Source organism: Arvicanthis niloticus, chromosome 5 (assembly GCF_011762505.2).
Source record: "Arvicanthis niloticus isolate mArvNil1 chromosome 5, mArvNil1.pat.X, whole genome shotgun sequence".
NCBI lineage: Eukaryota > Metazoa > Chordata > Mammalia > Rodentia > Muridae > Arvicanthis > Arvicanthis niloticus.
This window is the reverse complement of record NC_047662.1, coordinates 61,485,439-61,501,629: the sequence shown is the minus strand read 5'-3', so window position 1 is coordinate 61,501,629 and position 16,191 is coordinate 61,485,439. Positions and strand designations below refer to the sequence as shown.

The 16,191-nt window shown below is 39.8% G+C and overlaps 1 protein-coding gene across 1 annotated transcript; it reads right to left on the bottom strand.

Moving 5' to 3' along the window:
* Positions 1-8,559: 8,559 nt before the first annotated feature.
* LOC117709023 (interferon alpha-9) lies at positions 8,560-9,132 on the bottom strand. Its single transcript, XM_034503076.2, has one exon. The coding sequence runs from the start codon at positions 9,130-9,132 to the stop codon at positions 8,560-8,562; it is 573 nt and encodes a 190-aa protein (XP_034358967.1).
* Positions 9,133-16,191: the final 7,059 nt, after the last annotated feature.

Genomic DNA, 16,191 nt, shown 5'->3' with positions numbered 1-16,191 from the left:
GATAATATACTAAGCTGCTTTATTTTTAAAGTAATAAAACATTACACAACAAATTTGATCTCATTTACATCTCCAGTGCTGGGAAGTCTTCAGGAGCATACAGTGACAGCCTAGGCCTTGGCATCCACACACAGCCTCACTGACAGAGTGACTTGTGTTACTGAATGGCAAACACCTTACACAGTGTACTATTTGACATTTCACAGTTAAATTTAATGTAATTTTCTATTTGAAGTGTACTCTGTGACATTTGGAACAATGACAAAGTCATGGAATTAGGCATCTTTTGGGTCATATTCCCATTCTTAGGTGAAACATGTCTCTGGGACAGAGTATACTTAGCCTGTCAACAAGATAAAGAGAATCTTGAAGCATTTGTCTCCCTGAGAGTAAACACTTATCTCACATAAGGCAAGGGCCACAAGGCTGCCAGCATACTTCTCAACAAAACCTTAAATTGCTGGAAAGAATAGGAGGGCACACTCAAGGGTTCAAAGGGGAAACAAGCAAGATAATAATACAATACCTGGCCAAGATGTATAGATTCATAAATAACAGAGATAACGAACCATATTCCATGCAAGCAAAAACTGATGGAATACTCGCCTGTGGGAACAGCTTACAGGGAACTACTAATTGGTGATTTTCAAATTGAGATGTAACAACATACGAACATTTAAGACATCAATAAGGGTAATAGTAAATACACATCCAAGGTCAAGGTACTTTGATTCTGTAAGTAATATTTAAAAACAGAACTGAAATTGAAAAGCAAAAATGCATTGAAGTTTATTATAGAATAATAGTAATTATAACAGCAACAGATTAATTATACTTTTTTTTTTTTTTTTTTTTTTTTTTGGTTTTTCGAGACAGGGTTTCTCTGTGTAGTCCTGGCTGTCCTGGAACTCACTCTGTAGACCAGGCTGGCCTTGAACTCAGAAATCCTCCTGCCTCTGCCTCCCAAGTGCTGGGATTAAAGGTGTGCGCCACCACTGCCCGGCTAAGTATACTTCTAATATTAAACAATTATTTAAATAAAATGCTTTAAATGTTCATGGGTTCCTGCTAATATGACTAGTCTTTGTTTTCAGAAAACATATCTAAAGACAGGAAAGGAACCTCCCAGAGACATTAATCCACATGTTTTCCAGGACCCACTCCCCTCCATATCCCCTCTCCCACCCAGTTCCTCCCTCCATCTGCCTTCCATAATCATTCCATTCCCCCTTCCAAGTGAGACTCAAGCATCCTTGCTTGTGCCCTCCTTCCTGTCCAGCCTTCTTGGGTTTGTGGAGTGTAGTGTGGGCATCCTGTATACCCACTAATACCCACTTATATGTAAATACATACCATACATGTCCCTTTGAGACTGGGTATCTTCACTAAGGATGATAATCTCAAGATCCATCCATTTGCCTGCAAAATTCTTGATATCGTTTTTTTCATAGCTGAATAGTATTTTATTGTGTATATGTACCACACTTTCTTTATCCATTCTTCAGTTGAGAACATCTAGGTTGTTTCTAGTTTATGGCTATTATGAAAAAAGCTGCTATGAGCATAGTTGAGTGTCTTTGGGGGATGTTGAAGCATGTTTTGGGTACATGCCCAGGAGTGATATAGCTAGGTCTTGAGATAGAACTAGTCTGTTTTCTGAAAATACACCAAATTGATTTCCAAAGAGGTTGTACAAGTTTCCACTCCCACCAGCAATGGAGGAGTGTTCCCCTTGCTCCACATCCTCACCAGCATGTGCTACATCACTTGAGGTTTTTTTTTTTGTTTTTATCTTAGCCATTCTGACAGGTGTAAGATGGAATTTCAGAGTTGTTTAAACTCGGATTTCCCTGATGACTAAGGACTTTGAACATTTCCTTAAGTGTTTCTCAGCCATTTGAGATTCCTCTGTTGAGAATTTTCTGTTTAGCTTTGTGCCCCATTTTTAATTGGGCTATCTGAGCTGTTGGTGTTTAACATCTTGAGTTCTTTATAAATTCTGGATATTAGCACTCTGTCAGGTGTAAGGTTGGTAAAGATCCTTTCCCAAACTGTAGGCTGCCGTTTTGTCCTATTGACAGTGTCCTTTGCCTTTAATTTCATGAAGTCTCATTTATCAGTTGTTTCTTAGAGCCTAACCCAGTGGTGTTCTGTTCAGGAAATTGTCTCCAATATATTATCACTATGGTAAGCTGCAATACCAGATAAAGTACAAGTGAATGTTTGTTAATGTTACTTAACATTAAGGCTGTCACTCTTAGGAGGAATTTATTTCCCTTGTTGACCCTGATGCATCTTGCTTTCTTCTTTGTGTGCAATTTGCAACAATTCGGCACAGGCTGAGTTAGCAGTGAATGAACTCCTTTGGAGCTTCCTAGAACCAATGTGTACAGGAGCACGTGACTGCTTCACTGGGGCCACAAGTCCGTGTTAATGCACACACCCACTCTTTCTGCCTACCACTGAGGGCTATGGTGCTCTTCTGTGTGTGCCCATCATTCTTGGACCATCCTACTTCCTTCTGTTGGTTACCATGGAGATTCTAGTTCTAATGTCACGTCCCCAGCACCAACTCACTTCCTCATCTGTTTCCTCTGTTCCAGGTGACAAAACACCTCCCCCCACCCCACCCCCGCTGGCCTGGGCCTCACCTACCAGACTCCCTTTCTGAGAGCAGGCTTTCCAACATATTCATGGCCACAGTACTCTTTATGCTCTTTATGGAGGAAATGCTTCTTTGCCAAATAATAAGCTCCCCAGGGTCTTTACGGCTGCCAATTGAGGGCTTTAATGGAGGTCTTTAGCTCTCAGTAGTGACTGTCTCTCCAGATAACATACATATCAAAAATATCAACAGCTCTCAGATGGTGATAGTAAATGTTTGTGCTGTTTTTATAGTCTTCAGTAGTAAACCAATTCTTGTTTTTTTTCTAAGCACAAGTTTCACTGTCCAACTCTTAGACTACTGAACGCATGTCAGCCTCGGATTTCCTAACATTGGCATGTTGATGATGGCATCCTTCACTCGATGCTCAGTTCTCACAGTCAGTGCGAGTCTACTTGTTTGCTTTTCCTGTCGATAGCTCACTCAAACTACAGTAGCATGCAGGCTAACATGTTAAAGAGCATTTTTTCCTATTCATGATTTTTTAATTTTAGATTTAAGGAGTCACATCACAAGAATTTTACACACTCTCTCTTTGTGGTAGTTTATTGGCCAAGGTTTGTTTTTGCTCATCTGGTATTACTTTCTGCTTCATCCTGAGGTTAGAATTAAACCTGAGGAAGTCAAACAATGGGGTGACAGCACGTTTTTCTTCTATACTTTTTAAGACACACAAGTTTGGTGTGTGCCAAGATCTCACTATGTTGCCAGTGCTGGCCATTAACTCACAGATCTCTAGGTGTTGAGATATGGCCAAGTACTTCCAAATTTAGCTAAGATTTAAAAAAATTAATATCTTATTTCAACTTCTCTAGAAAGAAAAACCCCATAGCTGTTTGTTGACAAAATGGAAACAAATGTGAGTCCACCTGTCATGAAAGTGAAAGAAAAGTAACTTCTCAAAAATGTCTAAGTGTTAGAAAAAAATGGGGTGGGTGTTTTAATGAAAAAGAAGAAAGGCTAAGATTGACGAGCATAAAGGTGGACAGATGCATGTTCCTGTGAAAGATACAAAGAAGAACAGAGCCTCCCTGTCATGTCAATGGTCAGCCTCTGCCTTAGCAGACCCACCAGCTGATGCTGTTTGGTTTAATCTAGATGTGATCTCTGGGGGAAAAAAAGGAGTAAAAACAACCACCTCATAGGAGACTGGCAACCTGGTCCCAGTCACTAAAACACTAACCCAATCAGGCAGGAGAAAGAAAATAAATCCACCCAGTGAAAAGTCCACTCAGCCAATGAAAACACTACTTCAAGAAAAAGCTTAGAACTACGAGAAAGAAAATCTAATGTCCCCAAATCATTTACTTTAAAAAAAAAAAATTATCATGACCACAGCTTTCTCTCCCCCCACTCCTCCCCATTCCTCCCTCCTCTCCTCTTCTCCAGATCCACTCTCTCCAACCCCATCTCCCCCCAAAAAGAGCAGGTCTCCCAGGAATATCTAACAAACATGACATAACAAGTTGCAATAAGACCAGGCACAAATTCTCACATCACGGCTGGATTAGACAACCCAATAGGAGGAAAGGGTCTCAAGAGTAGGCAAAAGAGTCAGAGAAACCCCCCACTTCCTTTGTCAGGTGTCCCTGCTGAACAGCAAGCCAGCAACCATAACATACATGGAGGGAATGTACAAGAGACTGCAGATTCAGGGATTACTGCTTCAGTCTCTGTGAGCCCCTGTGAACCCTACTTAGTTGACTTCCCGGCCCACGCTCTCCTGTGTCCTTGACCCCTCTGGGTCCCACAATTCCTCCTTCTCCTCTTCATTTACTTTTAACCTGGAAAATAATGCTACTGTTTTACAATGATAATAGAATAATGTACTTCATATTCATTGTGGGTCATCTCTGATCTCAAAACACTGGAAAGATTTAGATAATATTCTCAGCAAAACCCTATTATGGATGGCATTTACTTTACAACTTTGGGGACGACAATACAAGTGCAGAAGGATCTAAACCCTCTGTATTCAGAAGTGCCTTAGTTCTTTTCTTTTTTAACGTTTTTATTGACTCTGTATATTTCACATCATGCATTCCAATCCCACTCATCTCCCCGAACTTTCATATCTTCACTCCACCCTTGCAACCCCCCACAAAGAAAACAAAAATAAAAAATAATAAAATTAAAAAGTTTAAAAAAAAAACCAACAAAAAACATCTTGTCGTGGAAGCTGAGGTGCGTCCCACAGTATACAAAACAGCTCTATTTGCAAATGCTTGTTGCTATGAGTCATTGGTCTGGTTCAAGGCCTCTGGTTTCTACTACATTGACAATACTGGATCCTCATTAGAACTCCTCTCCCATATCCTGTTGTGGCCTTGTGTCATGGAGATCTGCAGGACCAGCCCCTTCATGTGTACTAGCTGTTCACAGATGAGGTAGATGTTGAGGCGGAACAACTCAGAGCCCTGCATCAGGGCCTGGGTGAAAGCTGACCTGGTCAGCCCTCTAGCACTCTTGTGCCTGCAGGCCAGCAGCAGTCTGGCTTTGCCCATATAAGGGAAGGGCCACCTCTCCTGTGCTCAAGCCTCAGGCCTCGGAGAAGACTCATTTCCTCCCTCTCCCCCATCACCACCCAAGCCCAGCTCTACTGTGCTGGCCAGGCAAGGTGCAGGGACAGCTCTCCTGAGTGCTGCAGGCAGCAAGGGCCAGCTCTCAGACAAGGGGCAGGGCCAGCTTTCCTTTGTTCATGCTTTTGGGTCCAGCTCTCCCAGCATCACTACCAGTATCCGCTCTCCCATGTTGCCAGGCAAGTGGAAGGGCAAGCTCTGCACAGTGCTAGGACATCAACGTAGCCTCAGATCGAAGCCTGGGTCAGGGACATCTGCAGGGCCTTTGGTGGTAACACAGATGTCAGACATCAACACAGACTCAACAATAGGACCATGGGGCCCAGACATGGGCCCAGACATAAGCTGCAATGGCAGCATGGGTCTTGATGTCATCATAGCCTCAGGGCCCTCAGATTAGTATGTCCCTAGACATCAACACGTTCTCAGACAGCAGCCCAGATCACTGACATCTGGATGGCCTTCGGTGGTAACAGAGGCTACAGACAATAGCACAGATCCAAGCTATGGTAAGGCAGCAGCCCAGGCCTGGATATCCAGTTCCTGTGTATGACAAAGACTATGCTGCTTAGGTAACATGACACTTACCAGGCTCCATGACTCTCTAGAATGTTGAAAATGTTCTCTAGAGGGTAGCACCACATTGTGGTGCGCATCTAGGGCTACACTAGGGTTCTCTTTATGAGACAAGAAATCTCTCTGAGTCTCTGTTTCTCTCTCTCTCCCCCTCCCTCCTTGCTCTCTCTTCCTCTCCCTCCCTCTTCCTCTCTCCCCCTCTCCCTCCCATTGCCTCCATTCCTCCCTCCCCCTCTCTTTCTCTGTGTGTGTGTGTGTTTAGATGTGCTTGCCTGTGCACATGGACACCCAGTTCAGATGTCAGGTACCCTCCTCTATCACTCTCTATGATGAGTTCCTGACAGTGCCTCACACTGCCCTTCAAGCCTCCTGATTTGCCTAGGCTACTGGCCAGATCATTGGGGCTGTTTGCCTGACTCCCACAGTTGCTATGTTTCTGTGTCCTGCGCTACATCAGTGCTTACTGGCCACTGTAACTCAGAAATCAGCAGACACGGAGAACAGAATGTGGCCATGTTCACACCATTAATGCTGAAGCTTGACAAACTTGCCTGTCTCCAGCTATATCCCATGGACAGCTGCATGATGCTCCTTTGACACTTAGGGCTGTTCTCTCATGGACCAGATGTTCTTGTGTGGACTGGGCATGTGTTGAACAGTCTGGTCATGTGTGCAGGAAAGATAGCTCAGGACTTATTCTACACCCCATGCTCCTGTCTTAGTTCTTCCATTTTGTCTCTTGGTCCTCAAAATCTGTTGTATGAAAGAAAGCTATTAAATATAGTTGTGAAACACAATATGGCCATACATACTTTCTGGGCATGGTGATAGTATGAATCTGCTTCATAACATGTTTTCCATTATATAATCATAAAAGTGATGAAAATTACATTTAAAATGATCACCAGGGAAAGAATATAGGAGGTCATACCTGAACAATGTTAAACAGTCACACCGAGAGACAAATATACTGAATAATCACAATCTCCTCACCCACTTCAGTTATATGATTTGAAAGTCACCTTTGTCACTAGACTTTCCCCAGATACACAGACCACAAGTGTCTGTCCCTATAAAACCTAAAAGTCCTTTGCCTATTCCTGTGCACCCCCTGAGGACTCAGACATGGGGAACACTCATGTAAACATGTTCCTCATCCACAGTGACAGTAACAACTTTCTCCTGACCATGGAGTCAAGAAACAGGACTTGATATCAGAGAGAAATTTGCAATTGGCAGCTTACTCTTAGTAGCTCATAGTGGAAGCTGATGAAGCTCTAGGATTTCCTTGGCAGCACTACATACAGATGCGCGTTATCTTCCTCCCTTCGTGTGTTCTGATGACTCAAAGGGGCTGATGGGGCAAGAGGTCCTAGATATTGAGCAATGTTCATGCTCAATCACAGATCTTAACTCCAATAGGAATAAGAACTAGGTTATTCTGCATCGACTAATAGTGACCATGGCCTGGTATTACCCCAAGTGACATGATTTATTGTGGTTGCCTGAGTTCTTGAAGTCACAGATCAAAAAGAATATTCATGAATCAGTGCATTTACCAGACACATGATCCTGGTATCAAGTGGAGATGCTGTAGGTGCATACGCTATTTTACAGCGTTCCAACTCAGGGTTGATTTGTTCAGTTTCAGGATGCAGGCTGCAGGTTTTACCTACGGATCAAAAAGATAAAAGGTCCAACAGAGCTTGGTTACTGATCAAAACAATGCGAGCTTGGTTGTGAACTGCTACTAAAGGAATTCAGACTCTCCATTCTCCAGAGAACTTTCCTTATAGAAGCCTAGAGGGAAAGGACACAAAGTGACTTTTTGTGCACATTTATCTGTCCATTTTTCAGAAGACATGACCTATTGGACCTGAGAGGATTTTCCCTGTCTCAGCTAAGAACAGAAAGGAATGGAGTTTTCCAAACGGAAGTAGTTTCTTCTAGGGAAAAGCCTGTTTTAGTGTGGAGGAAACTGCCAGGAAACAGAATTCTGAGAACTTACCTGAGTTGGACACTGTTCTCTGCAGGTCATAGCCAGTAGGAGATTCTCCTATAGGGTGCCCTCCTCCTCAGCTTCTTTCATCCTTTCCCTAATTCAACCACAAGGGTCAGCAGCTTCTGTCCATTGGTTGGGTGCAAATATCTGCATCTGACTCATTAGCTGCTTGTTGGGTCTTCCAGAGTGCAGTCATGAGAGGTTAGAGGTCAGGTAGGGTGGGGGTTGGGGGCTGGGAATATCCTCATGGAGACATGGGGTGGGGAGGAGGTGTGGGATGTAGAACAATTGGAGGGTGAATGTGGGGGGGGGTGGAATAAAATCTGGAGTGTAAAAAATAAATAAATAAATAAATAAATAAATAAAACGAACATTGGAAAATTTTGAAGAGATACCAAATTAACAAGCAAAGTATTTTATAAAGCAAATTTATTTGAACATGCAATCATTTTTATTACAGATGATGGTTTGCTATATTAAAGAAAATATAAGATTTCAGGATTGAAAATAAATACCTTAAATTATATTAATAAGAAAATAAATATATAAATAGATAAGACATTACAAAAGAAACGCTTTTACATCCAGAAAAACTTGGCCCCGTTTTGTTGAAACATATAGGCAGGCTGATTATATTCACTAAAATAAATGAAAGTTTTTAAAGGAGAGCTTATAAAGTGAGATACAGTGCTCCTCTAGGACAGTCCTTTCTCCTCTCAAATCTCAGCACTCAGGACTCACTCCTTTTCCTCACTCAGTCTTGCCAGCAAGTTGGCTGAGGAAGACAGGGCTCTCCAGACTTCTGCTCTGACCACCTCCCAGGCACAGGGGCTGTGTTTCTTCTCTCTCAGGTACACAGTGATCCTGTGGAAGTATTTCTTCACAGCCAGCTGGGAGTCTTCCTGGGTCAGGGGAGTTTCCTGTATGCCCACCTGCTGCATCGAACAGGCTTGCAGGTCATTGAGCTGCTGATGGAGGTCAGTGCAGAATGAGTCTAGGAGGGTTTCCTCCCAAGCAGCAGATGAGTCCTTTGATGTGAAGATGTTCAAGATCTGCTGGGTCAGCTCTCTCAAGACAGGGATGGCTTGAGCCTTCTGCATCTGCTGGGCATCCACCTTGTCCAGGGGGAATCCAAAGTCCTTTCTGTCCTTCAGGCAGGAGAGAGGGGAGAGTCTCCTCATTTGTGCCAGGAGTGTCAAGGCTCTCTTGTTCCTGAGGTTATGAGCCTGAGACAGGTCACATCCTAGACAGCAGGTTGACCAGTAGCTCATCACCAGCAGGGCCATTAGGAAAGCATAGGACCTAGCCATGGTGGACCTTGCAGATGCTGTTTGTCCTCTGGGCTGTTTGGTCCTGATCCTTTCCCTCTAGGTTCTCTGAAGACCATCTTGTGTGGATGTGTCTTAAATAGGGCAAATACTAGTTTTCATTTTCTGAATGCCCTCCTCTCTTTCCACTTGTCTTTTCACTTTCTTTAACACATTCTCTGCTTGTGTCTGGGTGTTGATTTCTAATTCATTTTGGTTTTCATTATTGCCTCCTCTTTCTCTGCTACCCTCTGAAAGTTGTTTTATAGATTTTCATTTTCTAATTAGAATTTTCATTAACTGTTACACCACAGGTAAACATTGTTTATCTGAAATTTACACATTTGTTTTAACAAGAAAATCCCTTTAAAAGTTTTCTATAAAAGCTTTTGAAATTCATTTTACACTTAATTTTTGTTTCATTTATATTATTTACAAAATATTTAAATCATAATGTAAGGTGCAATAAAAATTTTTCTAAATTAAAATATGTTGATATAATGGTATGCTTTAAATTATTCTAACATTTAAAGTTTTAAAATTTAGTTCTTCATTTTACTTTCATTAAATGTAGTATAAACTTATGTAAAAGGTTAATTCAATTATCACTGTATTTTAGCTGTTTATTGCATGATTGTCATGAAATCCTCTGGGCTCAATGTATAAAATGGCTTGCTGTTCAAGCCTGACGAGCCAAGTTTGATTCCTGGAACTCCTGGTTACAGTAAAGATCAAGCACATGTAAGGTGGCCTCTGATCACATTATTCAGAACACTGTGCATTCTCTCTTTCTCTCTTTCTCTCTCTCTCTTTCTCTCTCTCTCTCTCTCTCTCTCTCTTTCTCTCTCTCTCTTATTCTCTCTCTCTTTCTCTCTCTTTCTCTCTCTGTCTCTCTCTCACACACAAACACACACACATACACACACAAACACACATTCACATATTCACACATTTACTTATTTGTGACAAAGATACCTTGTGTGTGCTGTGAACCTCTCCATTTTTCTTTGACATGTTGAATTCTGCAATACTAAGATTTCTTTTCGGTCTTTATAGGACCTCTTCACTGATTTTCTTTTTCATTGCATGCATAGTTATTCTGATTTTATTTGCTGTATTTGCACATGACCTTGTAGCTACCTGTGTCTCTGACTATTGACTTCAAATCTTTTTCAAGTAATTCAGCTCTTTGCTTTTTCTCTCAGAAATTTACCAGGCTCTTGCATTTTCATGACTCCAAAGGATCCAACAATTGAAATATAGGCTGATATAATCCCACTCTATAAGGATTAACACCAGTGTCTGCTGAGAGACCCCCATTTTCTTTCTTTTCTCTTTTCTGTCATTTAATATGGTTGAAAATAAAGCATGACTACTTATACTTCTTCTCAGTAAACTAAAAAGCCAAAACTTTTCTCCTGACTTATTTCATTTCCTTTACAATTTCACTTCTATTCAAATTCAATATCCATATAATTATTTGTCACCTCTCTTTTCTGAAAACCACTATGGGTATTAGTTTTTCAAACACAAATATTGTAAAGTTTTGGAGGCTTAATAAATAAAATAGGCAATGGAGCTATTTTATAAGGTTTTTCTTCTCAGTAGAGTTGTCATTAACCATTATAACACAGATATTCAACCAATAACTAAAATTTTCATACCTATGTCCAGATCAATTTTATCAGTGTATTTAAAAGTTATTGAATTTCATATTACCTTCAATTTTGTTTTTATTTATATCCATTACATGATTGTTTAAATTATAATTTATTGTATGTTGCTAATCAAAATTTTCCAAATTTAAAATATTGATTTATTTATATTTTAAATTTTTCAAACAACTAAAATTATTTTCTTCCAATTTCATACATTAACTTTAATTAATTAGTTGTATAAAACATTAATTTAATAATCACTGTGTATGAGCTCTTCATCCAATAATTTTCATGCCATTTTGAGGGCTCATTGAGTAAAATTTTTTGCCTATCTTGGCCCACAACTTAGGTAGAAGCCTATTGCTCTACAGCATCCCGTTAGGCAATCCCAGCCAAGAGCCATCCCATCACCCTCCAACACTCTTTAGAGCCAGGCCAGTTCACCCAACAGCCCCTCAACCGCTGTCTCCCTTCCCCAGTCCACAACACAGGTGGAAGCTTTCTGTCCTACCAAAGGCCATGCTGGGACCTGGTTCCCCAGAATCCACACCTGTATCCAGAACTCCCGAGGCCACGCCAGATACCAGAACTGCAGAAACCCAGAACTGCAGAAACCCAGAACTGCAGAAACCCAGAACTGCAGAAACCCAGAACTGCAGAAACCCAGAACTTCAGAGGCAATGCTGGCACCCCAAAACCCAGCAGAGACAGGGACTTGTTGGTCACCAGAACCACAGGGCACTCAGGCCAGAAGAACAGAAATGAAACAAGGAAAAATCATCCATCCAACAAAGATAAACTCAGAAAACAGTGCTTAAACGTAATATTACCTCAAACCCGTAGGATAGAGGCCACCATAACAACACAATCAATGACATCCAGGATGATATCACATCACCAAAGCCTAGCTATCCTATTATAGCAAATCCTGGCTATTTCAACACAGCTAAGGCACATGAAAATGACCTAAAGCCAATTTTATGAAGATGATAGAGGCCCTCAAAGAGGAAATGAATACATCCCCTAAGGAAACCCAGTAAAACACAAACAGTGAGAGGAATGCATGAGTCCCTTCAGGAAATCCAAGAAAGAAACAGTCATACAGGTAAAGGAAATGGCTCAAGACCTGAAAATGGAAACAGATACAAGAAAGAAAATACAAACTGGAGGACTCTTTGAGATGGAAAATCTAGTTAAACTAACAGAAACTATAGATGCAGGCATCATGAACAGTATACAAGCAATGGAAGAGGGAGTCTCAAGTGTGGAAGATACCATAGAAGACATTGATACATAATTCAAGGAAAATGTTAAATCTAAAAAATTCCCGACACAAACATTCATGAAATCTGGAAAAATAATGAAAATATCAAACTTTGAAATAATAGAAATGGAAGGAGAGAAAACTGGCTTGAAAACCTAGAAAACATATTTTTATCTGTTGATTGATTCTTTGTGGGGGTCACATCATGAACCCCAATCCCACTCATCTCCTGTTCCTTTGTACCTGTCCTCTACCCTTGTGACCCATCCAAAGGACAACAAATTAATCCCAGTAAAAAAATGGGGTACGGAGCTAAACAAAGATTTCTCAACTGAGGAAACACGAATAGCCGAGAAACACCTTAAGAAATGCTCAACATCCTTAGTCATCAGGGAAATGCAAATCAAAACTCAAAAATCTGCCTTCCTCTGCCTCCCAAGTGCTGGGATTAAAAGCGTGCACTACCACTGCCTGCTTTTGTTGTTGTGTTGGTTTTGTTTTGTTTTGTTTTGTTTTGTTTTGTTTTGTTTTGTTTTGTTTTGTTTTGTTTCAAGACAGGGTTTCTCTGTATAGCCTTGCCTGACCTGGAACTGACTCTGTAGACCAGGCTGGCCCGACCTAGTCTTTGCAAATGAATAAGAAAGTTCTGTATAGACAACCAAATAACCCTATTAAAAAATGGGGTACAGAGCTAAACAAAGAATTCTCAACTGAGGAAACTCGAATGGCCGAGAAGCATCTTAAGAAATGCTCAACATCCTTAGTCATCAGGGAAATGCAAATCAAAACAACCCTGAGATACCACCTCACACCAGATAATTAAGTAATAATGCAAGTTAACAGTCAATCAAATTCATGATATCATCTGATACTAAGCTGATTATCACAAAAATATACATCATGGGTTGTGCAGATAATAGGTATCTGGAGACAGGGCAACATTTGCTTGTTCAGATATATGAATAGATAGATGATCTTCAAAAAATCTCAGAGACTCACAGAATGTGGCACTTCAACATATTCTTATTAATTTAAAGCTTTTTTGACATTGAGGATATGTCAGCTCCTAGCAGCAGCCAATTTGACTTGGGGAAAGATGATGAGCATTGAAAGACCTCCATATGGAGTAACTTCAATTGTGGCAAGCTAGCCAGTAGGCAAAGAAAATGCCCTAACTTTATCTGCAGACAGAATTCTGTCCAGAAAGGACAGATTCAGGGAAGTTGATTGTCAAGCTTTGGCAAGACAGGGTAAGCAAGTCCATAATAATTGCTGCTTCATTAAAGATCTATCATATTCTGGATCAGAATGCTAAAGATAGATGTTATAGAGAATATTGGGGACTGTCTGCTGTATCTGTCATTTCTATAATGTTTTGGAAGCTGTGTCCTTATGCTTCCTGGATACTTAGGTCATACTTATTTCCTTACCAAGTCTCTGATGAGGTTTAAAACTAGATAGTCATAGTCTTACTATAAGCACAAGTTGTTTAGGATTTAAGAGAATGTTCTAGGTCTAAGGTATTTTTAGGATAGTAATACAAATTAGGATAAAATTTTAGTTAGATAGAAAACTCTGAACTTGCCAGGATAGAATAGCTAATAGAATAATTTCTCTTGAGTTGCCAAATATGACCAGACTGGAATTTTAAATGTATATTATACCTTATAATTCTCATAATTGTTTTATAATAATTATAATTGTATTCAATTTATATTCAAAAGAAAAAACAGCCTTTTATTGGACTAAAAAGGGGAATTGTAGAGAGATCATCTTATGCATTGTATGGATACATCACCTGTCAATTAAAAAGTCTATGGCCTATAGCTTAGGCAGGAAATAGAAGGTGGGACATGGGAGCAGAAAGAAGTCTGGGAGAGAAGGAGACAGGAAGATTCACTAGAAAGAGGTGATGAGACAGACACACAGTACCTGAGCATAGGTAACCAGCCATGTGCCAGAACATAGGCTAGAGTAAATGGGATATTTTAAGTTATATCTAGTTTCTGGGGACCAGCCTCAGCTGAGGCCAGGTTCCAGAAAAGAGTGGATTCAAGAGCAGTGAAGGGAAGAAAGGAAGGATCAGACATGGGACATCATTCATTTTATGAGAGACAAGACTGAAAGGGAGTACATCTCAGTATGGCTTCTCCTACTCTGACAACCTGCAACTCTTTCAGGCTTTATTTATACATAAAATCATTTTCTCAGAAATTTTATTCATTGACCACACAGCTTTTCAAAATACATTTTATTCTAAAGACTTCCTTGATTACATAAGAATATTGAGGAAGGAACAAAGCAAGCAAACAGCAATTTTATGAGAACTAAAAATTAACATTATGATAAAAATAAATTTTCTTTAAACTCAATATTTTCTTCCTTAATATTGGTGTTGTAAAGCCTTGCAGTTACAGAAATGCTAGACAGGATGCCATATGAATCTGATTCTGTTTCAGTTTGACATAAGATTAATGGATCAAAAGTTATTTCCTACTACCTATTATGTCAAACTTGGCTTTCTTCAAAAGTTCAGTTCCTACCCTTACTTAATTCTTCCTTTTCTTCATCTCTCTATATTTTTATATTTGGCATAAGAGCACCATACTTTTTCTTTGATTTTTAAAATATTGTGCAGCCCCTTGCTTAAGCAAAGGCAGTCTGTCAGAAAAGTTCTGGTCTAACAAATCTGTTCAGGAAGGCAAGCAGTTCACTGATCCAGGATGCCTTCCTCTGTGTCTCTGTCATGATCCCTCATTCAATACAATTTCTATTTTTATTACAATTTTTTAAAGAATAGGAGAACTTTAGGATTCCCTAAACTGCTTACTTTTGCCTTCAGGAAGGTATCAAGGCTTGTTATTAACTGTATGACTCAAATCTTTTCCTATTCATACATACTCCTTGTTTCTAAAGTTAAACAAACAAACAAACAAAAACCCTAGCCTTTCAACAACAATTTATCAGCTTCAAGAATTTTCCTAAGTTTTTCTTCTTTAACAGTTCTCAAATCTCCTGTCTCATGCTGACTAACAATAGTCTTTAACGATCTAAATGTTTATTTAAGTAATAAGTTCTTAAGAAAGACTCAAATTTCTGCATGATTTTCCTCAGGGAACTTTCATTAATTTCATTCTTGTTTACACTAGCTTTTTGTTAGCCCAGATCTAGCTTTTGGAGAAAGGCCTTTAACCATGAAAAGCATAAATAACCAAAGGTGTGTGGCAAATGTTCACCAATGGCTGTGAAGGATCAGTCCAGGTTGTCCAAGCACCAGAACTTTGACAAGCAGTGCCTACAGGATGCTTGACATTGCCATCTAGTCAAAGAGTCTAACTATATGGCTAATGTATTTATAAATATATTTTGAGTCTGAGTCTTACTTCTGGGGTCATGGGACTCAGAGGAAGAACCAGGCCTAACTTCTACAAGAATTGATGTAAATGTTTTCAAGGGTACATAGATAATAAATAAATAAATTCAGATCTTTCATCTCAATACTTGGGAGGCAAAGGAAAGGACAGAAATGTTTCTTGTGAGTTTGAGGCCAGCCTAATCTACAGAGAAAATTCAAGTCATCCTGGGTTACGTAGAGAAACCCTGTCTCCATAAATGATGATGATGATGATGATTCTAAATTATCAAATTAAGCTAGTTATAAGTTTGATGGTTATGGTAATATCGTATATCCTATTTAAGAGAGGTCAAAATAGAGCAGACCTAAATAGAAAAGGTGCTTCTGGGTTAAATAAGCCTATAGTTATGATGACTTCAAAGTGATAGACAAGGCTCTGTGTTTGTATTAACAGGAAAGAGGAAAAGGTTTTCATTGATCCCTCCAGTTGAAGACAGCTCTGAAACTAAGACAGGAAAATGTCTCCAACCAAAACTTCAGCTTGTATGATTAACAAAACTTGTTGGCTACAGAGTTCTCATAACTTATGATTGCATGCCATCCTTTGTATGGCATAGATGGAGATTTATCTTGCAGTTGGGCTATTCTCATATCATTGCAATTATATGCTCAAAATAGCTTCTAAAGAAAGACAGTTGTCTTTCACCTGCTCAAATGAAGAACAGGAAATTATCCATAATTGATCGTGTACCCTGCACACTCCATACAATTTTTTTTAGTAGAGC